General features: G+C 42.0%; 1 protein-coding gene across 18 annotated transcripts in view; it reads right to left on the reverse strand.

Annotated features, from left to right (window-relative positions):
* LOC110531920 (adhesion G protein-coupled receptor B3) overlaps nucleotides 1-27,949 on the reverse strand; it is a 364,149-nt gene that overhangs the window by 90,929 nt on the left and 245,271 nt on the right. For 8 of the 18 annotated variants that reach the window (XM_090243433.1, XM_090243446.1, XM_090243442.1 and 5 more), the window contains 3 exons: nucleotides 23,168-23,294; nucleotides 20,248-20,351; nucleotides 18,044-18,164 (listed from right to left, as the gene is read on the reverse strand). In XM_090243433.1, the coding sequence (XP_090099559.1) occupies nucleotides 18,044-18,164; nucleotides 20,248-20,351; nucleotides 23,168-23,294 (352 nt within the window). Of the gene's footprint in view, nucleotides 1-18,043; nucleotides 18,165-20,247; nucleotides 20,352-23,167; nucleotides 23,295-23,688; nucleotides 23,946-27,949 lie in introns of those variants that run through there. The other 10 variants (XM_090243448.1, XM_090243451.1, XM_090243411.1 and 7 more) reach the window with 3 other exon arrangements.

Below are 27,949 nucleotides of genomic sequence, written 5' to 3' on the forward strand. Positions count from 1 at the left end.
GTTGTTCAGCACAGCTGAAGAATCGTTTCCAGTGAGTCTATGACTGACATTTTGGGATATCTGTTGTTGTATAAAGAATTGTTTATATTTCTCCCTGTTGTTATTGTGTTTTTATAGTGAGAGCTTGGGCCAGTAAGATTGCCAATGTTCATTACACCTGGCAAAAACCTGAAACGTGAACTTGAAACATAAACCATCCATCTATATGCATGTTAGGCATCCAGAGGGGATGTACTGTGGATGTTGTTAAACACATGCTAGGAGTAGATGTCCATGTTGTTAGACGTATTCTAAGAGTAGATGTACATGTTGTTAGACGTTTTCTAAGAGTAGATGTCCAGGTAGCCTAGTGGTTAAGAGGTTTGGGACTATAACCAAAAGGCTGCTGGTTTGAATCCCAGAGCTGTCGATGTGCCCTTGGGCAAGGCACTTAATTGCTCCTGTAAATCGTGTCTGCTAAGAGTAGATGTCCATGTTGTTAGATGTATGCTGAGTGGATGTAATGTAATGCTGGGTGAAAATTCCATGAACTGTAAGAGTACTTTTCATGCTGTGTAGTGTGTTTCTGGACATAATATAGGAACAGGCTGACAAAGGATCTGATTAAAAGTGACAAGCCTTCAAATTAACTTAGCATTACTTCTGGGCCTGAGGCTCCACACATCCCATTGCCTTGGAATAGGATGTCCGAGCTGTGATGCTAGCCACTAGCTAACAACAAGGCAGACAGAGCTGTGATGCTACCCACTAGCTATCAACAAGGTACTCTGGGCTGTGATGCTAGCCACTAGCTAACAACAATGCAGACAGAGCTGTGACGCTAGCCACTAGCTAAGAGCAAGGCAGTCAGAGCTGTGATGCTACCCACTAGCTAACAACAAGGCAGATAGAGCTGTGATGCTAGCCACTGGCTAACAACAAGGCAGATAGAGCTGTGATGCTAGCCACTAGCTAACAACAAGGCAGACAGAGCTGTGATGCTAGCCACTAGCTAACAACAAGGCATACAGAGCTGTGATGCTAGCCACTAACAGATTTCATGAATCTATGAAAAAGTACAAATGAATAAAATAACATGTTTTCCAATGATGGAAGGGACTACATGGCTACCAAGGATGGAAGGGACCACATGGTTACCAATGATGGAAGGGACCACATGGTTACCAATGATGGAAGGGACTACATGGTTACCAATGATGGAAGGGACCACATGGTTACCAATGATGGAAGGGACCACATGGTTACCAATGATGGGAGGGACTACATGGTTACCAATGATGGAAGGGACTACATGGTTACCAATGATGGAAGGGACTACATGGTTACCAATGATGGAAGGGACCACATGGTTACCAATGATGGAAGGGACTACATGGTTACCAATGATGGAAGGGACTACATGGTTACCAATGATGGAAGGGACCACATGGTTACCAATGATGGAAGGGACTACATGGTTACCAATGATGGAAGGGACTACATGGTTACCAATGATGGAATGGACTACATGGTTACCAATGATGGAAGGGACTACATGGTTACCAATGATGGAAGGGACCACATGGTTACCAATGATGGAAGGGACCACATGGTTACCAATGATGGAAGGGACTACATGGTTACCAATGATGGAAGGGACTACATGGTTACCAATGATGGAAGGGACCACATGGTTACCAATGATGGAAGGGACCACATGGTTACCAATGATGGAAGGGACTACATGGTTACCAATGATGGAAGGGACCACATGGTTACCAATGATGGAAGGGACCACATGGTTACCAATGATGGAAGGGACCACATGGTTACCAATGATGGAAGGGACCACATGGTTACCAATGATGGAAGGGACTACATGGTTACCAATGATGGAAGGGACTACATGGTTACAAATGATGGAAGGGACCACATGGTTACCAATGATGGAAGGGACTTCATAAATAAAATAGGCCTAATGTAGGGACCTCTGGGTTACCTGGGACATCACATCGACCACCCCCTGTGTAGACTTTTAGAAAAAGTCACGCTTAAAAGCATTCTGATCTTAAAAGCATGATTAATAATGTAATTATCTGACGATGAACAAGCAGAAGACAATGTGATTCCTGTCCTATATCAATAAAATACATATCAAACTAGATTTAAATGAAACATTATCCATATGTGAATATTGTGTGCAAAGCGCTCATCAAGGCAAAGGGTGGCTACTTTGAAGAATCTAAAATATAAATATATTTTGATTTGTTGAATACATTTTGGGTTACTACATGATTCCATATGTGTTATTTCATAGTTTTGATGTCTTCACTATTATTCTACAATGTAGAAAATAGTAAAAATAATAATAAAATAAAGAAAAACCCTTGAATGAGTAGGTGTGTCCAAACTTTTGTCTGGTACTGTATATAAAACAATATTTAAATAATACATTTCAGAATCCATATATTGGGAATGATAAATACTTCTACCATGCTCTTTCTGACCTGAACCAGGCTACACCTCTTCACTGAAATGGCTGCTGTGTTTGCTCTGGGTTCCCATGGATATGCCTGTAAAATTGTCTGTAGAGTGATAGGCAAATGTGTCATTCTGTGACTCTTCCAACACACTGAGAATGACATCTGTGTGGGCTGCTTACGCAGTCAATGACAACCCTCTATGTGCCAAACTCGTCTTTTAGATAAACCACTTGTTTGTATTACTGGACTCAAGAACAACTATGATAAGCCTGATCAGTTGGTTATTTGTAAACAGCAAGTGGCATACTGTTATTGTGTATAATCAAAGCACTAGTAGAAGAAGTCTCCTGTATTGTGAAAGTTGGCGGTTCGTAGCTTAAATAGTCAGTTCCATTTTCATTTAGCCATTCATCATCTTCAGATGTATCTGTCACGCCCTGAACTTAGAGATCCTTTTTATGTCTCTATTTTGGTTTGGTCAGGGCGTTAGTCGGGGGGTGGGCATTCTATGTTTTGTGTTTCTATGATTTTTGATTTCTATAATTTGGCCGGGTAGGGTTCTCAATCAGGGACAGCTGTCTATCGTTGTCTCTGATTGGGAACCATACTTAGGTAGCCTTTTTCCCACATGTGTTTGTGGGAAGTGGACTTTGTTTAGGGCACATAGCCTTTGAGCGTCACGGTTTGTGTTTGTGGTGTTATTTGTTTTGTTCGGAGTCATTTTGATTAATAAACGAAAATGTACGCTCACCACGCTGCACCTTGGTCCTCCTGCTTCAACAGCCGTTAGAGTATCTCTGATCTGTTTGTATAATTTAAAAGCCTAAAGGACTTAGACAACTTTCATACATTGAATAATACAGGCTTCATTTTCCACTCCATTGCATGGAAACCTCTAAAATCTCAACGTATACTAACCCATTACTGGTGAAATCATTCCTAAGAAATGTAAGAAATATATTTTAAGCAGGAGCCCTCTTTTAATTTATTTAGTTATCAATCTATCAAAAAAAAACGAATATTCGCTACCATCTGTTTAATTAGGGTGGCAAAAAGAAGTTAGTCCTAAATATTTCAAAAAACTAAAGCATTGTACTTGGGACTAATCATTCACTAAACCCTAAACCTCAGCCAAATATTTCAATTAACTAACGTGGAAATTGAGCAAGTTGAGATGACTAAACTGCTTGGAGTAACCCTTAATTGTAAACTGTCATGGTCAAAACATATTGATACAACAGTAGCTAAGATGGGGAGAAGTCTGTCCATAATAAAGCGCTGCTCTGCCTTCTTAACAACACTATCAACAAGGCAGGTCCTACAGGCTCTAGTTTCTACCTTCTTAACAACACTATCAACAAGGCAGGTCCTACAGGCCCTAGTTTCTACCTTCTTAACAACACTATCAACAAGGCAGGTCCTACAGGCCCTAGTTTATACCTTCTTAACAACACTATCAACAAGGCAGGTCCTACAGGCTCTAGTTTCTACCTTCTTAACAACACTATCAACAAGGCAGGTCCTACAGGCTCTAGTTTCTACCTTCTTAACAACACTATCAACAAGGCAGGTCCTACAGGCCCTAGTTTCTACCTTCTTAACAACACTATCAACAAGGCAGGTCCTACAGGCCCTAGTTTCTACCTTCTTAACAACACTATCAACAAGGCAGGTCCTACAGGCCCTAGTTTCTACCTTCTTAACAACACTATCAACAAGGCAGGTCCTACAGGCCCTAGTTTTGTCGCACCTGGATTACTGTCCAGTCGTGTAAATGTACACAGAGAGCTAACATTAATAATGTGCATGTCAATCTCTCCTGGCTCAAAGTAGAGGAGAGAGGGACTTCATCACTACTTGAAATTGTGAGCAGTCCTGTGTAGCTCAGTTGGTAGAGCGTGGTGCTTGCAATGCCAGGGTTGTGGGTTTGATTCCCACAGGGGACCAGTATGAACATGTATGTATGTACTCACTACTGTAAGTCGCTGGAGATAAGAGTGTCTACAGGAATGAAAAATGTTAACTTGTTGAATACACTGAGCTGTCTGTTTAAACAACTAGCACAGAGCCCAGACACCCATACATGCCACCAGAGGTCTCTTCACAGTCCCCAAGTCCTGAACAGACTATGGGAGGTGCACAGTACTACATAGAGCCATGACTACATGGAACTCTATTCCACATCAGGTACACTTTATAGAACAGTGGGGTCTGTGCATAGACATACATGGATTGTATGTGGTAGCAGCCTGTTGAGAAATGTTTTAATTGTATATAATTGCCTTAATTTAGCTGGTTCCAAGGAAGACTAGCCGCTGCCTTGGCAGGAACTAATGGGGATTCATAATAAACCCCAAGAAGAGTATCTACTGCCTTGGCAGGAACTAATGGGGATTCATAATAAACCCCAGGAAGAGGAGCTGCTGTCTTAACAGGAACTAATGGGGATCCATAATAAACCCCAGGAAGAGTATCTACTGCCTTGGCAGGAACTAATGGGGATTCATAATAAACCCCAGGAAGAGGAGCTGCTGTCTTGACAGGAACTAATGGGGATCCATAATAAACCCCAGGAAGAGTATCTACTGCCTTGGCAGGAACTAATGGGGATCCATAATAAACCCCAGGAAGAGTAGCTGCTGTCTTAGTAGGAACTAATGGGGATCCTTAATAAACCCCAGGAAGAGTAGCCGCTGCCTTGGCAGGAACTAATGGGGATCCCTAATAAACCCCAGGAAGAGTAGCTGCTGTCTCAGTAGGAACTAATGGGGATCCATAATAAACCCCAGGAAGAGTAGCTGCTGCCTTGGCAGGAACTAATGGGGATCCATAATAAACCCCAGGAAGAGTAGCTGCTGTCTTAGTAGGAACTAATGGGGATCCTTAATAAACCCCAGGAAGAGTAGCCGCTGCCTTGGCAGGAACTAATGGGGATCCATAATAAACCCCAGGAAGAGGAGCTGCTGTCTTAGTAGGAACTAATGGGGATCCATAATAAACCCCAGGAAGAGTAGCTGCTGCCTTGGCAGGAACTAATGGGGATCCATAATAAACCCCAGGAAGAGTAGCTGCTGTCTTAGTAGGAACTAATGGGGATCCTTAATAAACCCCAGGAAGAGTAGCCGCTGCCTTGGCAGGAACTAATGGGGATCCATAATAAACCCCAGGAAGAGTAGCTGCTGTCTTAGTAGGAACTAATGGGGATCCATAATAAACCACAGGAAGAGTAGCTGCTGTCTTGGCAGGAACTAATGGGGATCCATAATAAACCCCAGGAAGAGTATCTACTGTCTTAGTAGGAACTAATGGGGATCCATAATAAACCACAGGAAGAGTAGCTGCTGTCTTGGCAGGAACTAATGGGGATCCATAATAAACCCCAGGAAGAGTATCTACTGTCTTAGTAGGAACTAATGGGGATCCATAATAAACCCCAGGAAGAGTATCTACTGTCTTAGTAGGAACTAATGGGGATCCATAATAAACCCCAGGAAGAGTAGCTGCTGTCTTGGCAGGAACTAATGGGGATCCATAATAAACCCCAGGAAGAGTAGCTGCTGTCTTAGTAGGAACTAATGGGGATCCATAACAAACCCCAGGAAGAGTAGCTGCTGCCTTGGCAGGAACTAATGGGGATCCATAATAAACCCCAGGAAGAGTAGCTGCTGCCTTGGCAGGAACTAATGGGGATCCATAACAAACCCCAGGAAGAGTAGCTGCTGCCTTGGCAGGAACTAATGGGGATCCATAACAAACCCCAGGAAGAGTAGCTGCTGCCTTGGCAGGAACTAATGGGGATCCATAACAAACCCCAGGAAGAGTAGCTGCTGTCTTGGCAGGAACTAATGGGGGTCCATAATAAACCCCAGGAAGAGTATCTACTGCCTTGGCAGGAACTAATGGGGATCCATAATAAACCCCAGGAAGAGTAGCTGCTGTCTTAGTAGGAACTAATGGGGATCCTTAATAAACCCCAGGAAGAGTAGCTGCTGTCTTGGCAGGAACCAATGGGGATCCATAATAAACCCCAGGAAGAGGAGCTGCTGTCTTAGTAGGAACTAATGGGGATCCATAATAAACCCCAGGAAGAGGAGCTGCTGTCTTAGTAGGAACTAATGGGGATCCATAATAAACCACAGGAAGAGTATCTACTGTCTTAGTAGGAACTAATGGGGATCCATAATAAACCACAGGAAGAGTAGCTGCTGTCTTAGTAGGAACTAATGGGGATCCATAATAAACCCCAGGAAGAGTAGCTGCTGCCTTGGCAGGAACTAATGGGGATCCATAATAAACCACAGGAAGAGTAGCTGCTGTCTTAGTAGGAACTAATGGGGATCCATAATAAACCCCAGGAAGAGTAGCTGCTGCCTTGGCAGGAACTAATGGGGATCCATAATAAACCCCAGGAAGAGGAGCTGCTGTCTTAGTAGGAACTAATGGGGATCCATAATAAACCACAGGAAGAGTATCTACTGTCTTAGTAGGAACTAATGGGGATCCATAATAAACCACAGGAAGAGTATCTACTGTCTTAGTAGGAACTAATGGGGATCCTTAATAAACCACAGGAAGAGTATCTACTGTCTTAGTAGGAACTGATGGGGATCCATAATAAACCACAGGAAGAGTAGCTGCTGTCTTGGCAGGAACTAATGGGGATCCTTAATAAACCACAGGAAGAGTATCTACTGTCTTAGTAGGAACTAATGGGGATCCATAATAAACCACAGGAAGAGTATCTACTGTCTTAGTAGGAACTAATGGGGATCCATAATAAACCCCAGGAAGAGTATCTACTGTCTTAGTAGGAACTAATGGGGATCCTTAATAAACCCCAGGAAGAGTAGCTGCTGTCTTAGTAGGAACTAATGGGGATCCTTAATAAACCCCAGGAAGAGTATCTACTGTCTTAGTAGGAACTAATGGGGATCCTTAATAAACCCCAGGAAGAGTAGCTGCTGTCTTAGTAGGAACTAATGGGGATCCATAATAAACCCCAGGAAGAGTATCTACTGTCTTAGTAGGAACTAATGGGGATCCATAACAAACCCCAGGAAGAGTATCTACTGTCTTAGTAGGAACTAATGGGGATCCATAATAAACCCCAGGAAGACTAGCTGCTGTCTTAGTAGGAACTAATGGGGATCCATAATAAACCCCAGGAAGAGTAGCTGCTGTCTTAGTAGGAACTAATGGGGATCCTTAATAAACCCCAGGAAGAGTATCTGCTGTCTTGACAGGAACTAATGGGGATCCATAATAAACCCCAGGAAGAGTAGCTGCTGTCTTGACAGGAACTAATGGGGATCCATAATAAACCCCAGGAAGACTAGCTGCTGTCTTAGTAGGCACTAATGGGGATCCATAATAAACCCCAGGAAGAGTAGCTGCTGCCTTAGTAGGAACTAACAAGGATCCATAATAAACCCCAGGAAGAGTAGCTGCTGCCTTAGTAGGAACTAATGGGGATCCATAATAAACCCCAGGAAGAGTAGCTGCTGTCTTAGTAGGAACTAATGGGGATCCATAATAAACCCCAGGAAGAGTATCTGCTGTCTTATTAGGAACTAATGGGGATCCATAATAAACCCCAGGAAGAGTAGCTGCTGTCTTAGTAGGAACTAATGGGGATCCATAATAAACCCCAGGAAGAGTAGCTGCTGTCTTAGTAGGAACTAATGGGGATCCATAATAAACCCCAGGAAGAGTAGCTGCTGTCTTAGTAGGAACTAATGGGGATCCATAATAAACCCCAGGAAGAGTAGCTACTGTCTTAGTAGGAACTAATGGGGATCCATAATAAACCACAGGAAGAGTAGCTGCTGTCTTGGCAGGAACTAATGGGGATCCATAATAAACCACAGGAAGAGTAGCTGCTGCCTTGGCAGGAACTAATAGGGATCCATAATAAACCCCAGGAAGAGTAGCTGCTGCCTAGGCAGGAACTAATGGGGATCCATAATAAACCCCAGGAAGAGTATCTACTGTCTTAGTAGGAACTAATGGGGATCCATAATAAACACCAGGAAGAGTAGCTGCTGTCTTAGTAGAAACTAATGGGGATCCATAATAAACCCCAGGAAGAGTAGCCGCTGCCTTGGCAGGAACTAATAGGGATCCATAATAAACCCCAGGAAGAGTAGCCGCTGCCTAGGCAGGAACTAATGGGGATCCATAATAAACCCCAGGAAGAGTATCTACTGTCTTAGTAGGAACTAATGGGGATCCATAATAAACACCAGGAAGAGTAGCTGCTGTGTTAGTAGGAACTAATGGGGATCCATAATAAACCCCAGGAAGAGTAGCCGCTGCCTTGGCAGGAACTAATGGGGATCCATAATAAACACCAGGAAGAGTAGCTGCTGTCTTAGTAGGAACTAATGGGGATCCATAATAAACCCCAGGAAGACTAGCTGCTGCCTAGGCAGGAACTAATGGGGATCCATAATAAACCCCAGGAAGAGTAGCTGCTGCCTTGGCAGGAACTAATGGGGATCCATAATAAACCCCAGGAAGAGTAGCTGCTGCCTTGGCAGGAACTAATGGGGATCCATAACAAACCCCAGGAAGAGTAGCTGCTGTCTTAGTAGGAACTAATAGGGATCCATAATAAACCCCAGGAAGAGTAGCTGCTGCCTTGGCAGGAACTAATGGGGATCCATAATAAACCCCAGGAAGAGTAGCTGCTGTCTTAGTAGGAACTAATGGGGATCCATAATAAACCCCAGGAAGACTAGCTGCTGCCTAGGCAGGAACTAATGGGGATCCATAATAAACCCCAGGAAGAGTAGCTGCTGCCTTGGCAGGAACTAATGGGGATCCATAATAAACCCCAGGAAGAGTAGCTGCTGCCTTGGCAGGAACTAATGGGGATCCATAATAAACCCCAGGAAGAGTAGCTGCTGTCTTAGTAGGAACTAATGGGGATCCATAATAAACCCCAGGAAGAGTAGCTGCTGTCTTAGTAGGAACTAATGGGGATCCATAATAAACCCCAGGAAGAGTAGCTGCTGCCTTGGCAGGAACTAATGGGGATCCATAATAAACCCCAGGAAGAGTAGCTGCTGTCTTAGTAGGAACTAATGGGGATCCATAATAAACCCCAGGAAGAGTAGCTGCTGTCTTAGTAGGAACTAATGGGGATCCATAATAAACCACAGGAAGAGTAGCTGCTGCCTTAGTAGGAACTAATGGGGATCCATAATAAACCACAGGAAGAGTAGCTGCTGTCTTAGTAGGAACTAATGGGGATCCATAATAAACCCCAGGAAGAGTAGCTGCTGTCTTAGTAGGAACTAATGGGGATCCATAATAAACCACAGGAAGAGTAGCTGCTGCCTTAGTAGGAACTAATGGGGATCCATAATAAACCACAGGAAGAGTAGCTGCTGTCTTAGTAGGAACTAATGGGGATCCATAATAAACTCCAGGAAGAGTAGCTGCTGTCTTAGTAGGAACTAATGGGGATCCATAATAAACCCCAGGAAGAGTAGCTGCTGTCTTAGTAGGAACTAATGGGGATCCATAATAAACCCCAGGAAGAGTAGCTGCTGCCTTAGTAGGAACTAATGGGGATCCATAATAAACCCCAGGAAGAGTAGCCGCTGCCTAGGCAGGAACTAATGGGGATCCATAATAAACCCCAGGAAGAGTATCTACTGTCTTAGTAGGAACTAATGGGGATCCATAATAAACACCAGGAAGAGTAGCTGCTGTCTTAGTAGGAACTAATGGGGATCCATAATAAACCCCAGGAAGAGTAGCCGCTGCCTTGGCAGGAACTAATGGGGATCCATAATAAACACCAGGAAGAGTAGCTGCTGTCTTAGTAGGAACTAATGGGGATCCATAATAAACCCCAGGAAGACTAGCTGCTGCCTAGGCAGGAACTAATGGGGATCCATAATAAACCCCAGGAAGAGTAGCTGCTGCCTTGGCAGGAACTAATGGGGATCCATAATAAACCCCAGGAAGAGTAGCTGCTGCCTTGGCAGGAACTAATGGGGATCCATAACAAACCCCAGGAAGAGTAGCTGCTGTCTTAGTAGGAACTAATAGGGATCCATAATAAACCCCAGGAAGAGTAGCTGCTGCCTTGGCAGGAACTAATGGGGATCCATAATAAACCCCAGGAAGAGTAGCTGCTGTCTTAGTAGGAACTAATGGGGATCCATAATAAACCCCAGGAAGACTAGCTGCTGCCTAGGCAGGAACTAATGGGGATCCATAATAAACCCCAGGAAGAGTAGCTGCTGCCTTGGCAGGAACTAATGGGGATCCATAATAAACCCCAGGAAGAGTAGCTGCTGCCTTGGCAGGAACTAATGGGGATCCATAATAAACCCCAGGAAGAGTAGCTGCTGTCTTAGTAGGAACTAATGGGGATCCATAATAAACCCCAGGAAGAGTAGCTGCTGTCTTAGTAGGAACTAATGGGGATCCATAATAAACCCCAGGAAGAGTAGCTGCTGCCTTGGCAGGAACTAATGGGGATCCATAATAAACCCCAGGAAGAGTAGCTGCTGTCTTAGTAGGAACTAATGGGGATCCATAATAAACCCCAGGAAGAGTAGCTGCTGTCTTAGTAGGAACTAATGGGGATCCATAATAAACCACAGGAAGAGTAGCTGCTGCCTTAGTAGGAACTAATGGGGATCCATAATAAACCACAGGAAGAGTAGCTGCTGTCTTAGTAGGAACTAATGGGGATCCATAATAAACCCCAGGAAGAGTAGCTGCTGTCTTAGTAGGAACTAATGGGGATCCATAATAAACCACAGGAAGAGTAGCTGCTGCCTTAGTAGGAACTAATGGGGATCCATAATAAACCACAGGAAGAGTAGCTGCTGTCTTAGTAGGAACTAATGGGGATCCATAATAAACTCCAGGAAGAGTAGCTGCTGTCTTAGTAGGAACTAATGGGGATCCATAATAAACCCCAGGAAGAGTAGCTGCTGTCTTAGTAGGAACTAATGGGGATCCATAATAAACCCCAGGAAGAGTAGCTGCTGCCTTAGTAGGAACTAATGGGGATCCATAATAAACCCCAGGAAGAGTAGCTGCTGTCTTAGTAGGAACTAATGGGGATCCATAATAAACCACAGGAAGAGTAGCTGCTGCCTTAGTAGGAACTAATGGGGATCCATAATAAACCACAGGAAGAGTAGCTGCTGTCTTAGTAGGAACTAATGGGGATCCATAATAAACCCCAGGAAGAGTAGCTGCTGTCTTAGTAGGAACTAATGGGGATCCATAATAAACCACAGGAAGAGTAGCTGCTGCCTTAGTAGGAACTAATGGGGATCCATAATAAACCACAGGAAGAGTAGCTGCTGTCTTAGTAGGAACTAATGGGGATCCATAATAAACTCCAGGAAGAGTAGCTGCTGTCTTAGTAGGAACTAATGGGGATCCATAATAAACCCCAGGAAGAGTAGCTGCTGTCTTAGTAGGAACTAATGGGGATCCATAATAAACCCCAGGAAGAGTAGCTGCTGCCTTAGTAGGAACTAATGGGGATTCATAATAAACCCCAGGAAGAGTAGCTGCTGCCTTAGTAGGAACTAATGGGGATCCATAATAAACCCCAGGAAGAGTAGCTGCTGTCTTAGTAGGAACTAATGGGGATCCATAATAAACCCCAGGAAGAGTAGCTGCTGCCTTAGTAGGAACTAATGGGGATCCATAATAAACCCCAGGAAGAGTAGCTGCTGTCTTAGTAGGAACTAATGGGGATCCATAATAAACCACAGGAAGAGTAGCTGCTGCCTTAGTAGGAACTAATAGGGATCCATAATAAATACAAATACATCAATGTGAGTGGTTACTTCCAGGAGAAAGAACCCTGCATCATGTCTCCTAGAATGCGTCACAAATGGCACCCTATTCCCTATTTGGTGCATCACTTTTGTGCACTATGAATGGTACAGTGTGTCATTTGGGATACAGACTTTGTGTGGAATAACCCTCTGTTGCTGCACCCTACATATCCCTGTCTCTTAAAGGCTAAACACACACACACACACACACACACACACGGACACACAGACACACACAGCTATCCTATGGCCCCTCATTAATGATTGCTGCGTCATTCTCCTGAATCTATAGCCGTAGAAACAACATCACTATTTCATTGGGGATTGATTTGATTGTCCTTTCTGTGGCCATTATTTAGGGTGGAGACCATGAAAAGGATCTTGCATCCCAATTTAGGGAGAAGGACCATAAAGAAGATTAAAAATACGTCCCAAATAGCACCCTATTCCCTATATAGTGCACTACTTTGACAAGTGCTCAAAGGACTCTGGTCTAAAGTCGTGCACTATATAGAGAATAGGATGCCATTTGGGACGCATCTTAATCTTCTTTATGGTCCTTCTCCCTTAATTGGGATGCAAGATCCTTTTCATGGTCTCCATGCCAACGAAGCAGAGTCTGAGTTTACCATCTCGGATGAAAAGGTTCAAGGTAAAAAGGCATCATATTGGATGAAACTGCAGCAAGGGTAAAAAGGTGTGCTGAAACGCATGCTGTCTGACTTAAAAACAACCCCTCGTCTATATACTAAAAACTAGTGCATTACTATAAAGGGAATAGGGCGCCATTTGTTTTAGGATCAGCTTTAATACTGCAAATCGACTGTGGCTTCTATCAATGTAATTGTCTGCATCATTTCCAATCCTCTTTTTTATAAATATATATATTATTTTATATTTTTATATATATATATATATCTATACTGTATACATTTTTGTATATATATATATATATCTATACTGTATACATTTTTGTATATATATATATATATATATATATATATATATATATACTGTGTATTTTCCCCTAACCCCTTTTCCCCTAACCACCCCTCCTCTAATTGGAGTAGACTAATAGACAACAACCCTTAGGCTACAACAGTACTTCCAGCGTATACAAGACACAGTATATTTTACATTAGTTATCTTGTTTTTTTTGTTTTTTTAGTCCCACGATGCTCTTTTTCACAATCTATACCGTAGTCTAGCTCTCATCTCTAGACATCATCAATTCCATTATGGAGTGATCATCAGCATCATCATTATCGCTAAACCCTATTTCTCACACCTCTCCAATCAATAAAGCCTTGAGTTTGCAGCTCAGACATTTTGCAGACATAGACATAGGCCTAAAAGGCTCTTTCCAAACAACCACCATCTCCTTCCAACAAAACAAAAAACTGAAGAATCTCTTTTAGGTCTGGGAGAAAATGACATATATTCCTGAATGCCCATATGAGTACTGGATGCAAGGCATCTCCAGATAGGTAGCTACCTCAGGGCCCCTACAACTGTTGTAGGCATCTGGTCTAGATAGGTAGCTAACTCAGGGCCCCTACAACTGTTGTAGGCATCTGGTCTAGATAGGTAGCTAACTCAGGGTCCCTACAACTGTTGTAGGCATCTGGTCCAGATAGGTAGCTAACTCAGGGCCCCTACAACTGTTGTAGGCATCTGGTCTAGATAGGTAGCTAACTCAGGGTCCCTACAACTGTTGTAGGCATCTGGCCCAGATAGGTAGCTAACTCAGGGCCCCTAAAACTATGCTAGGCAGCTAGTCCTGATATGTAGCTAACTAAGGGCCCCTACAACTGTGCAAGGCATCTGGTCCAGATATAGGTAGCTAACTCAGGGCCCCTACAACTATACTAGGCAGATAGTCCTGATAGGTAGCTAACTCAGGGCCCATACAACTGTTGTAGGCATCTGGTCCAGATATAGGTAGCTAACTCAGGGCCCATACAACTGTTCTAGGCATCTGGTCCAGATATAGGTAGCTAACCCAGGGCCCCTACAACTATGCTAGGCAGCTAGTCCTGATATGTAGCTAACTAAGGGCCCCTACAATTATGCTAGGCAGCTAGTCCTGATATGTAGCTAACTAAGAGCCCCTACAACTGTGCTAGGCATCTGGTCCAGATATAGGTAGCTAACTCAGGGCCCCTACAACTGTGCTAGGCATCTGGTCCAGATATAGGTAGCTAACCCTACGGGGGCAAACAGCCAGTACTTTGCCATCATCTGAAGTACAATAGCTTGTGGGATTTAGCTAAAGAGACATGGAGATGATCTGTCACTGATCTGGTTGTAACAGATCCAGTTCCTGCGTGGCTCAGTTAAAGCATAGTGCTAGAAACACCAAGGTTGTGAGTTCGATTCCCACTTAAACATATGTACTCACTGTTCTGTAAATCGATTTGGATGCAAGCATCTGCTAAATGTAATATTTTATATATATTAATATAAAACATAGAAGGTGTCATAGACTCAGAACATAAACCTTGAGTTATTTGGTCAGATGTAGTCTGTCCACTGGAAATTACAACAGAGGTAGGTCAAATATTTACAGTACTCCTCATTGGAAACCAGAGGTAGGTAACATATTTACAGTACTCCTGCTTAGAAAACACAGATGTAGGTAACATATTTACAGGACTCCTGCTTAGAAAACACTGAGGTAGGTAACATATTTACAGGACTCCTCATTGGAAACCAGAGGTAGGTAATATATTTACAGTACTCCTGCTTAGAAAACACAGAGGTAGGTAACATATTTACAGTACTCCTGCTAAGAAAACACTGAGGTAGGTAACATATTTACAGTACTCCTGCTTAGAAAACACAGAGGTAAGGTAACATATTTACAGTACTCCTGCTTAGAAAACACAGATGTAGGTAACATATTTGCAGTACTCCTGCTTAGAAAACACAGATGTAGGTAACATATTTACAGGACTCCTCATTGGAAACCAGAGGTAGGTAATATATTTACAGTACTCCTGCTTAGAAAACACAGAGGTAGGTAACATATTTACAGTACTCCTGCTAAGAAAACACTGAGGTAGGTAACATATTTACAGTACTCCTGCTTAGAAAACACAGATGTAGGTAACATATTTACAGTGCTCCTGCTTAGAAAACACAGATGTAGGTAACATATTTACAGTGCTCCTGCTTAGAAAACACAGATGTAGGTAACATATTTACAGTACTCCTGCTTAGAAAACACAGAGGTAGGTATCATATTTACAGTACTCCTCATTGGAAACCAGAGGTAGGTAACATATTTACAGTACTCCTGCTTAGAAAACACAGAGGTAGGTAACATATTTACAGTACTCCTGCTTAGAAAACACAGAGGTAGGTAACATATTTACAGTACTCCTGCTTAGAGAACACTGAGGTAGGTAACATATTTACAGTACTCCTGCTTAGAAAACACAGAGGCAGGTAACATATTTACAGTACTCATTAGAAAACACAGAGGTAGGTAACATATTTACAGTACTCATTAGAAAACACTGAGGTAGGTAACATATTTACAGTACTCATTAGAAAACACAGAGGTAAGGTAACATATTTACAGTACTCCTGCTTAGAAAACACAGAGGTAGGTAACATATTTACAGTACTCCTGCTTAGAGAACACTGAGGTAGGTAACATATTTACAGTACTCCTGCTTAGAAAACACAGAGGTAGGTAACATTTTTACAGTACCCATTAGAAAACACAGAGGTAGGTAACATATTTACAGTACTCATTAGAAAACACTGAGGTAGGTAACATATTTACAGTAATCATTAGAAAACACAGAGGTAAGGTAACATATTTACAGTACTCATTAGAAAACACAGAGGTAAGGTAACATATTTACAGTACTCCTAGCCTAGAAAACACTGAGGTAAGGTAACATATTTACAGTACTCCTCATTAGAAAACACAGAGAGACAGCTAGACTGAATAACACCCAGGCTTCACAGTTGTCAAAATATCCCCTGAATCCGTAAGGGGGACATATTTTGACGCTGTGCAGAAACACACCCTATAAATAGCTTGTGAACACAGCACTGGATAACCTGAGCTCCAGATATACACAGACAGAGAACGGAACAATCTGTCCATCACCCTATAGTTATTACCTCATTGGTTGTTTTAACATCAACTCCTCCCTCAGAGGAAAACATTAACATGATGAAGCAGAATCATCTTTGCTCTCTCTGATAGTAATAATGGTTCCTATGGGAAAGTGTGTTTTATGGTTTACCAGGCTTGTGGCTAAAACATTGATATACACCAATAATGTCAAATGTGGCACTAACTAAATGCAATTCACAGTTTTAGACACAAATGGGCTAATGTGGGCCACCCTGTCACACAGATCAGCCTGTAAATAAGCCTGCATTTCTGTTGTTTATCTGGGGGTAGAAATCAAAGTCAAAGCTTTTAACTGACAATACATTTTTTTTTGGGGGGGGGGGTAAATTCTTATTTACAATGACGGTGTACCCCGGCCAAACCCGGATGTCACTGGCCCAATTGTGCACCGCCCTAATCATAGCCAGATGTTATTCAGCCTGGATTCAAACCAGGGACTCTTGCACTGAGATGCAGGGCCTTAGATCGCTGCGCCACTCGGGAGCCTAACAATGTAAACATTAACATCATTTGGAAGTCTTTGTTGCATACAGTAATAACCTCACAATGTTGACATAAAAACTCAAGAGTTTCACTACAGTTAGATTCAGTAGAGTGGTTAAACAACAGTAAGTATCAGTAGAGTGGTTAAACAACAGTAAGTATCAGTAGAGTGGTTAAACAAGTTAGTATCAGTAGAGTGGTTAAACAACAGTGAGTATCAGTAGAGTGGTTAAACAACAGTGAGTATCAGTAGAGTGGTTAAACAACAGTTAGTATCAGTAGAGTGGTTAAACAGTGAGTATCAGTAGAGTGGTTAAACAACAGTGAGTATCAGTAGAGTGGTTAAACAACAGTTAGTATCAGTAGAGTAGTTAAACAACAGTGAGTATCAGTAGAGTGGTTAAACAACAGTGAGTATCAGTAGAGTGGTTAAACAGTGAGTATCAGTAGAGTGGTTAAACAACAGAGTGGTTAAACAACAGTGAGTATCAGTAGAGTGGTTAACAGTGAGTATCAGTAGAGTGGTTAAACAACAGTGAGTATCAGTAGAGTGGGTAAACAACAGTGAGTATCAGTAGAGTGGTTAAACAGTGAGTATCAGTAGAGTGGTTAAACAACAGAGTGGTTAAACAACAGTTAGTATCAGTAGAGTGGGTAAACAGTGAGTATCAGTAGAGTGGTTAAACAACAGTGAGTATCAGTAGAGTGGTTAAACAACAGTGAGTATCAGTAGAGTGGTTAAACAACAGTGAGTATCAGTAGAGTGGTTAAACAACAGTGAGTATCAGTAGAGTGGTTAAACAACAGTGAGTATCAGTAGAGTGGTTAAACAACAGTGAGTATCAGTAGAGTGTTTAAACAACAGTGAGTATCAGTAGAGGGGTTAAACAGCTACTGTGGTCGAGTAAAGTTTGCCAACAACACTCCCCTTGCCAACAAAATAAATAGACATGTAATGTACCACAGTGTGTCTATTGTTGATTAAAGCATGTTAAAGAGCATGAATTGCCTGTATGTACAGGTATGTCTCTTCCAATACAACATATAAACACAACCTGCATTGTGAGTCGTGTGTTTGAGTAAAGCAGTTAAAGTGCATGCAGTACAACATGGAATCTTACCGCATTGTGTGTCTGTGTCTGTCCAACCAGGATGAGGAGGTTGGAGGAGATGATTGACAGACAGAAGTTGATTAGGATGATGGACCGCTCAGACCGGATATATCTGGAATAACGGGAAGTACTGGATCAACAAATGAAAAATGACAATCAACACAACACCACAACAATCACCAATCAACATTCCCCCATTAATACTAGGCCATTACTACCAGGCCATTACTACCAGGCCATTACTACTATGCCATTACTACCAGGCAGCTACTACCAGGCCATTACTACCAGGCCATTACTACCAGGCCATTAATACTAGGCCATTACTACCAGGCCATTACTACCAGGCCACTACTACTAGGCCACTACTACTAGGCCATTACTACTAGGCCATTACTACTAGGCCATTACTACTAGGCCATTACTACTAGGCCACAACTACCAGGCCATTACTACTAGGCCATTACTACTAGGTCACTACTACTAGGCCACTACTACTAGGCCATTACTACTAGACCACTACTACTAGGCCATTACTACTAGGCCATTACTACCAGGCCACTACTACTAGGCAGCTACTACCAGGCCATTACTACCAGGCCATTACTACCAGGCCACTACTACTAGGCCATTACTACTAGGCCATTAATACTAGGCCACTACTACTAGGCCATTGCTACTAGGCCATTACTACCAGGCAACTACTACCAGGCCATTACTACCAGGCCACTACTAACCAGGCCATTACTACTAGGCCATTACTACTAGGGCACTACTACTAGGCCATTACTACTAGGCCATTACTACTAGGCCATTACTAGGCCACTACTACTAGGCGACTACTACTAGGCCACAACTACCAGGCCATTACTACTAGGCCACAACTACCAGGCCATTACTACTAGGCCATTACTACTAAGCCACTACTACTAGGCCACTACTACTAGGACATTACTACTAGGCCATTACTACTAAGCCTAAACAAAGGGATATTTGGCACCAATTTGGTGACCAAGTCATGTGATAGTGTAGGATACTCACACGGATATGAAATCCACAAAATCCACAAAACAATGTTACGTATGTTTGTTATGTCTGTATATTAAGGATATTTTATGAATCATACAGGTTTACTATTAAAAGCTGGTTATTGCTGTATTATCATTCCCTGTTATGGCCATCCGTACGGCCAGTTAGCATATTGCATAGACATACAAATCAAATCAAATCAAAAGATATTTGTCACATGTGCCGAATACAACAGGTGTAAACCTTACCGTGAAATGCTTACTTACAAGCCCTTAAATTCGAAAAATAAGAGTTAAGAAAAATATTTACTAAATAAAAAATAAAGGGGCAACAATAAAATAACAATAGCGAGGCTATATACTACATGACCAGAAGTATGTGGACAAACCATTTCTGTATGGACTTCGCTTTGTGCACGGGCCTTCCCCAAACTGTTGCCACAAAGTTGGAAGCATAGAATCATCCAGAATGTAATTTTATGCTGTAGTGTTAAGATTTCCCTTCACTGGGACTAAGGGACTGAGGCCGAACCATGAAAAACAGCCCCAGACCATTATTCCTCCTCCGCCAAACTTTACAGTTGGCACTATGCATTGTGGCAGGAAACATACTCCTAGCATCCGCCAAACCCAGATGTGTCCATCAGACTGCCAGATGGTGAAGCGTGATTCATCACTCAAGAGAAAGCATTTCCACTGCTCCAGATTTTTACGTGCCACGTGCTTCAGCACTCATCAGTCCCATTCTTTGAGATTGTGTGGCCTACCACTTTGCGAATGAGCTGTTGTTGCTCCTAGACATTTCCACTTCACAATAACAGCACTTACAGTTGACTGGGGCAGCTCTAGCACGAACTGACTTGGAAAAGTGGCATCCTATGCCGGTGCCACTTTTCAAGTCACTGAGTTCTTCAGTAAGGCCAATCTACTGCCAATGTGTGTCTATGGAGATTGCATGGCTGTGTGCTAGCCATCTAGTCTAGCACACAGCCATGCTTATACACTTGTCAGCAACGGGTGTGGCTGAACTAGCCGAATCCACTAATTTGAAGGGGGAGTCCACATTCTTTTGTATATATAGTGTACATCAATTCATATATTCATATGAATATATATTCATATATTCATATTCACCATGTCAACATCGTTTTACAGTGTATACATCACTGGTTGTATTGTACTCACCTCCATAGAATAGCATAGACCACTAGCAACAGGATCAAGGCGAGACAGGACAGACCACAACCAATGATCAAAGTCACAGAGGGGACCGCTGAGTACTCCATGGTCTGTAGGAGACAGAGACAGAAGGAAGTAGATATTACACCTGCTTTGTGTTGGTGCTACAGCTTCAGACACACTAATCAAAACACTTTTTATAGCTGCTTTGGGTTGGTGTTAAAATATCAGCCACAGGGCCTCCAGAGTTGCGCAGCGGTCTAAGGCACTGCACCGTATTGCATCGGGTTCGATCTCAGGATGTGTCACTGTGTCAGTGGCCGGGAAACCCATGAGGGGGCGCACAATTGGCCCAGCGTCGTCCGGGTTAGGGGAGGGTTTGGCCGGACGGGATTTCCTTGTCCCATCACGATCTAGTGACTCCTTGTGGCAGGCCGGGCGCCTGCAAGATGACAGCTGGACAGTGTTTTCTCCGACACATGGGTGTGGCTGGCTTCCGGGTTAAGCGAGCAGTGTGTCAAGAAGCAGTGCACCTTGGCAGGGTTGTGTTTTTTCGGAGGATGCATGGCTCTCGACCTTTGCCTCTCATGAGTCCGTAGGGGAGATGCAGCGACGGGACAAGACTAACTACCAATTGGATATCACGATAAAGGGGTAAAAGTACTTAAAAAAATTACAAAATGATCAGCCACTGACTGGAAAATAGACCAATCAGTTGATGTTATTAAATCTTAAACCACGAATAGAACTGTAAAACAAACCAATCAAAACATCACAACAAGTCAGCCATTTTGAGATGTTCTGTATTGAATGGTTTCACCAACACCAATACAAACCGAATTGGGGAGAGGAGGGGAGCCAGTGTGTGTGTGTGCATGTGCGCGTGTGTGTGTGTGCTTTGCAGTCTTTCTTCATCCTGAGTTTGATAGCATTGGTGATTAATGTCATCTAAAAAATCTGTTGCTTTCTTAACTAACCATTCATCTCAAGATCGTGATTGCAGTGTCTACTCTACGTCTCGAAATAAAATAAAATCCCTAATAAAACGACCCATTCCCCATACATCTCTACTCTACAGTGTAATCATATTTCCCTGTATTAATCAGATATTCATGAATATTGAATCAAGAGAGGAAAAAGAGGGTCCCTATTAAGAAAAGAGACCATTTTCACTGATTGACATTGAGGCTGGTCTAAAAAAGACATCAGAGGCTATGTGACAGAATTACATAGAGACTCCACAGAATAGAGCATAGAATTACCACTGGTGTAAAGTACTGAAGTAAAACTACTTGAAGGTACTATTTAAGTCGTTTTTGGGGGTATCTGTACTTTACTATTTATTTATTTTTTGACAACTTTTACTTTTACTTCACTACATTCCTAAAGAAATAATGTACTTTTTATTCCATACATTTTCCCTGACACCCAAAGGTACTAGTTACATTTTGAATGCTTAGCAGGACAGGAGCATGGTCCAATCCACATACTTATCAAGAGAACAGCCCTGGTCATCCCTACTGCCTCTGATCTGGCAGACTTACTAAACACAAATGCTTTGTTTGTCAATTTTATCTGCATGTTGTACCCCTGGCTATCTGTAAATTTAAAAACCTAGAAAACTGTGCCATCTGGTTTCCTTAATATTAGCAATTTGAAATGATTTATACTTTTACTTTTACTTTTGATACTTAAGTATATTTAAAACCAAATACTTTTAGACTTTTCCTCAAGTAGTATTTGACTAGGTGTCTTTCACTTTTACTTGAGTAATTCTATATTAAGGTATCTTTTACTCAAGTATGGCAATTGGGTACTTTTCCCACCACTGAGAATTACACACACACTCCATAGAATAGTGCTTAGAATTACATACAGAAGTAATTTATAAGATTGCATTGAGTAGGATTCTCTCCTAATGTAATAAAGCTGACAATCTACCAAAATCTACTGTTACTGCCTCTTAATTAACACCTTTCCCAGGATTCCACTTGATATAAGTTGTGTCCCAAATGACACCCTATTCCCTATTTAGTGACCTACTTTTGACCAGGGCCCATAGGGCTGTGGTCAAAAGTTGTGCACTAAATGGGGAATAGGGTGCCATTTGGGATGCCGCCATAGTTTATCAGCCCCCCCAGCCCCTTCCCACAGACCACCAGTCATTGTGACATGGGCAGGGCAAGGGACTGATCAGAGTTATTAACCTGGTGCACTGCTGCTAGAGAGGAACACAATGCTATCATTCCCACAGATCACACTTTTCTCTACTCCAGTCACAACATTTGAGTAATGGTGGAACTGCTGAGCAACAGATATGATTTCACACGTGACAGTCAGTCGTGAGGGCCCGATCCCTCATCCTTTTTTATTTTCCTCTTATAACATAATGTTACAAATCACTGGCACTGTTAACTGTCACACAAATGAGTAACAAACAGAAATGTAAGACTAGCTATTATTTGAAATAAAAATCTGAATATGACATTAGACCTAGATCTAATTAGACCTAGTTCATTATGTGACGCTAATCTTTTGTAAGATAACATGACACTTCTCATCTATACATGTAATATTTGAATATGAATTGATGAGCAGAGCCAATACACAACCTGTAGGCTATAGTCAGTCAACAACATGCACTGGCCTGTGTAACCACACACACAGACACACACACACCAAAGCCAGTCAAGCTCACCAATGCAGAGCATTTTCAAAATCATCTAGACAGCACATCCAGACTGAGATTCATCAAAAGAGACTCACCTTCACCTATAGGCTACACTAACTAAGATAAAGACCCCTGATTATGGCGAAACAAACACATCGATTGAAATTCCAACCAAAGCAGAGCAATGAAGCCCATTCTAGCACCCTCCTCTGCATTAATCCATAAATGAATAGAACAAAAAATCCCACTACTTACTATTTCTCTTGGTTGCTGTGCCAAAATGGCGAAGGTAGATACACGATCACATAAGCATTTTGTATGGGATGCATCGGTTAGTACGGTTTTACATCCTTTAGTCGACCAGGTTCCCCAAGAATCGTTCCTGCAAGAAGAAGAAATGCGATCGTTTCATTAATTCCAGCGCTCTCTCACTTTCACAAGGATTGGACAAATCTGAACGGAATGAAACCTTTAACAGTGTAACATTGAATCTATTTAAACTAATAACGGAAATCTCAATGCGAATAGGGAAGTGGTATCAACACGCAATTTCGCCAGGCTACAAAAAAGCATTTAGCTCGACCGGGAGAAGAAAAAAAAGGTTGAGAGAGGGAGAGAGAGGGAGAGAAAGGAGGGGACGAAGGGAGCTGTCCAAACGTGGGTGGTTCTGATTGATTAAATTCCTCTATAGGCTGTTAAACGCAACAATTGCTTTCAAAAACCTTAGGCTACATATCAATTTTTCTGCGTTTTTCTAGAGAAACTATCATCTTTACCGCTATGTCTTTAGGCGAGAGCCTATTGAACGCGTCTGGGTTATCTTCCGGAACGATTTTGTTGTTCTCTTTTCTTCCGTTCTCAATGCTTAGACTATTATTATTACTAGGCTACTGACGCTTTCTTTTTCGGTTGATCTGTTTTCCTCAACTATTTTAACTAGCGGGTTTTTTATGCTTCCTACGTGAACATTTCACCCTGGAAACCGTGGACAGCCGGAGATTGATACTCCGCTTCTCTATGCTGCTGCAACAGCGGCTGGGGGAGGTTGGCTCACAGGTTACAAAATAGGGATATATTTTCCTAGGATTGATATTTTCCTAGGATGATATCTGTTGCGCTCTTTCTCATTTGTTCAAGGCATGTAAAACATTTCCGAGCGCAAGCATTGGTATTGTTCAACGTAGGCAAAACCGTTCAGGAAAAAGGATTGCATAACCAATGGTACTCCACCCCACGGAAACGGCGCGGATGGTAGCTGCCCGTTTTGCCGTTCTCCCCCTCCTCATAGCAGGTAAAATGATAGAGAGGAGAGGAAAGGAAAGCACGTTTCGTCTATTTACTGCCAGTAGCCTAAATCTCCCTCTCACTTCGAACCTTCACAAAGAATGTCAGGACAAAAACTCGCACATAAGTCCTTAAGATAGTGTCCCATGTGAAATACATTTCTGTTTGGTATTATTTTCTGAAAAATAAAAAACACCTAGATGTGTGCAGTCTTTTTATAAACATCCTTTAATGTATAGGCTGAAAAGTAAATTATTCACCCAGCAACAACTATTTAATGAGAAAGGAACAGGGCAAGTAAATTAAATCACTCACTTCATCCCCTCACACACGCACACGCACACACGCACGCACACACACACACGCGCGCGCACACACACACACGCACGCACACACATACACACACGCACACGCACGCGCGCGCACACACACACACACACGCACACACACACACACACACCAGGGCAGTGGACGCAGACCTTTGAGGGGGCAGGTGTTCAAAATGAAAAATATACTTTCTTAATTAATATTCATAACTCGAAATTCATAATTTACTAACTGTCTCTATAACATTGGCCTGTTTACAGCACATCTTCAGTTATTGTAAGCAAGTTAATGCCAGTGATTCCTAGTAGTAGGTTACTAACTAATCTCGTCCATCTGCCAGCTCTCTTGCTGTCAAACAAACAATTCGAGCCTGGAGACGACTAGCTACTAACTAGAGACAGATGAGTGAAATATGGAAAAGAGTGGCTATTAGCTGATCATAGCAAATTATGATGTAAATCTACTGGTTAGCTAGCTAGCTAGTAAGCTATGCTGTCAATTCTTTTTTTTCATGATTTAAGTTTGTTCTGCTGGCGACATCTCCATCTTACTAACAAACACTCGAATTGCCCCCTTTTCTGTCCATAACAGAGAGAGACAAAAGTAGCCTACCAGTATTCAAACTCACCGCCTGTAACCAGCACAGCGCACTACACGCACAAGTCAGAGATGAGTGCGAGCTTGAGGGCGGGGGACGGGTATTCACAATGAAGACATAAAGGATGCACTCAACAGGTTTTCAAGTCATCTCTATGGAGGATAGGCCTACTCATAACTGAGTAAAGAACCGTTAGTGTTTTAATTTAAACTGATTCAGTAATGTTTTAATGTGACCTGATTCAGTTAATGTTTTAATGTAAACTGATTCAGTTAATGTTTTAATGTAAACTGATTCAGTTAATGTTTTAATGTGACCTGATTCAGTTAATGTTTTAATGTAAACTGATTCAGTTAGTGTTTTAATGTAAACTGATTCAGTTAATGTTTTAATGTAAACTGATTCAGTAATGTTTTAATGTGACCTGATTCAGTTAATGTTTTAATGTAAACTGATTCAGTTAGTGTTTTAATGTAAACTGATTCAGATAATGTTTTAATGTAAACTGATTCAGTTAATGTTTTAATGTAAACTGATTCAGTTAGTGTTTTAATTTAAACTGATTCAGTTAATGTTTTAATGTAAACTGATTCAGTTAATGTTTTAATGTAAACTGATTCAGTTAGTGTTTTAATTTAAACTGATTCAGTTAATGTTTTAATGTAAACTGATTCAGTTAGTGTTTTAATGTAAACTGATTCAGTTAGTGTTTTAATTTAAACTGATTCAGTTAATGTTTTAATGTAAACTGATTCAGTTAATGTTTTAATGTAAATTGATTCAGTTAATGTTTTAATGTAAACTGATTCAGTTAGTGTTTTAATTTAAACTGATTCAGTTAATGTTTTAATGTAAACTGATTCAGTTAATGTTTTAATGTAAACTGATTCAGTTAATGTTTTAATGTAAATTGATTCAGTTAGTGTTTTAATTTAAACTGATTCAGTTAGTGTTTTAATGTAAACTGATTCAGTTAGTGTAGGAGAGTGGGAGCAGATTCATCTGCATAATATGGCCAACAGTATGCAAATAGCTGTGCACTGACCCACACATTATTGTGATACCGTCAAACCATCATTATTTTACTAATATAATTCATTCAGATGTTATGGCTCTGCTGTCCCTTATAGATCAACCAGTCAGATGGGGAAAAATTACACAAGGTCATCATGAATGTAAGTCCTTGCTGACACCAAGGTTGTCCATAACTCTTTCTCAAATGACTCCTAACATGACCCAGGGTAACACTAGTCATGACTGTAAGGGGTAGAAGACGCCTCCCAAATGACTCCTAACATGACCCAGGGTAACACTAGTCATGACTGTAAGGGGTAGAAGACGCCTCCCAAATCACTCCTAACATGACCCAGGGTAACACTAGTCATGACTGTAAGGGGTAGAAGACGCCTCCCAAATGACTCCTAACATGACCCAGGGTAACACTAGTCATGACTGTAAGGGGTAGAAGACGTCTCCCAAATGACTCCTAACATGACCCAGGGTAACACTAGTCATGACTGTAAGGGGTAGAAGACGTCTCCCAAATGGCTCCTAACATGACCCAGGGTAACACTAGTCATGACTGTAAGGGGTAGAAGACGTCTCTCAAATGACTCCTAACATGACCCAGGGTAACACTAGTCATGACTGTAAGGGGTAGAAGACGTCTCCCAAATGACTCCTAACATGACCCAGGGTAACACTAGTCATGACTGTAAGAGGTAGAAGACGTCTCCCAAATGGCATCCTATTCCCTATGTGCACTATATAGGTAATAGGGTGGCATTTAGGACGAAGTCGTGTACTCAGACACTGAAGGGGTGTAGAGAAATGTACTTTGGGTACCACTTTACTTTAATCTATAATGCTTTATAACTTGTTACAGGCCTGTTGTTATAAGCCTGTATGATGTCTTGCAAGGCTTATAACATGTAAAATAACATGCCATTTCCACGTTTTACATGTATGTATAGGGGATTGTATAGGAGGTATTCATGTACCCTGAATAATGGAATTGCATCATACAAGAGTACAACTCTCATTTGAATGTGAGTCAATTACAGCTGTGAATGAATCAAAGACGGCCCACATAAACATTTTTGAAAATGTCTGTGCCCCAGTTTGATCCCCCTTGAAATTCATACACTACTGAATGTTCTCATCTAATACTGTATGAGAACGTTATTCAAGCTGATATCTTTCTGCTCCACATCCTGGAAGTCCTACTAGTCTGTCAACAATCACTAACCAAGACACAGGACACAGTCACAAACCGTTGTAGTTCACTACTTTTCACCAGGGTGACCATAGGGCTGTGGTCAAAAGTAGTGCACTATATAGGGACCAGGGTGCCATTTGGGATACAGTCAAAGAGATATCAAATCCTTTTAATCGGGTATTTAGCAGTAACATTGCACAAGGTCTCCTCACTTAAGGTAGCTAACACAGGAGTACATTTGAGATGGCTGACACTGTCATCACGCTTTACAGCTTCCACTTATGGCCCAAATGAGAGAAATTGGCTAAGTGTGTCCAAAGTCATTTGTCCTGTACTTAACATCCAGGAGACACAACTCTGCTGGTGCTAATTATATTTGGCTAGTCCAATGATATTTTGACATGTAATTAGTCTTTCCGCTCACCTCAAAACATGAGTCTGAGGTGAGAGAGAAGAGGAGGAGGAGGAGGAGAGGAGGAGGAGGAGGAGGAGGAGAGAGGAGGAGGAGGAGGAGGAGGAGGAGGAGAGAGGAGGAAGAGGAGAGAGGAGGAGGAGGAGAGAGGAGACGAAATGGAGGAAGAAGAGGAGGAGGAGGAGAGGAGGAGGAGAG

Source organism: Oncorhynchus mykiss, chromosome 1 (assembly GCF_057628025.1).
Source record: "Oncorhynchus mykiss isolate SJ-2025 chromosome 1, ASM5762802v1, whole genome shotgun sequence".
Classification (NCBI taxonomy): domain Eukaryota; kingdom Metazoa; phylum Chordata; class Actinopteri; order Salmoniformes; family Salmonidae; genus Oncorhynchus; species Oncorhynchus mykiss.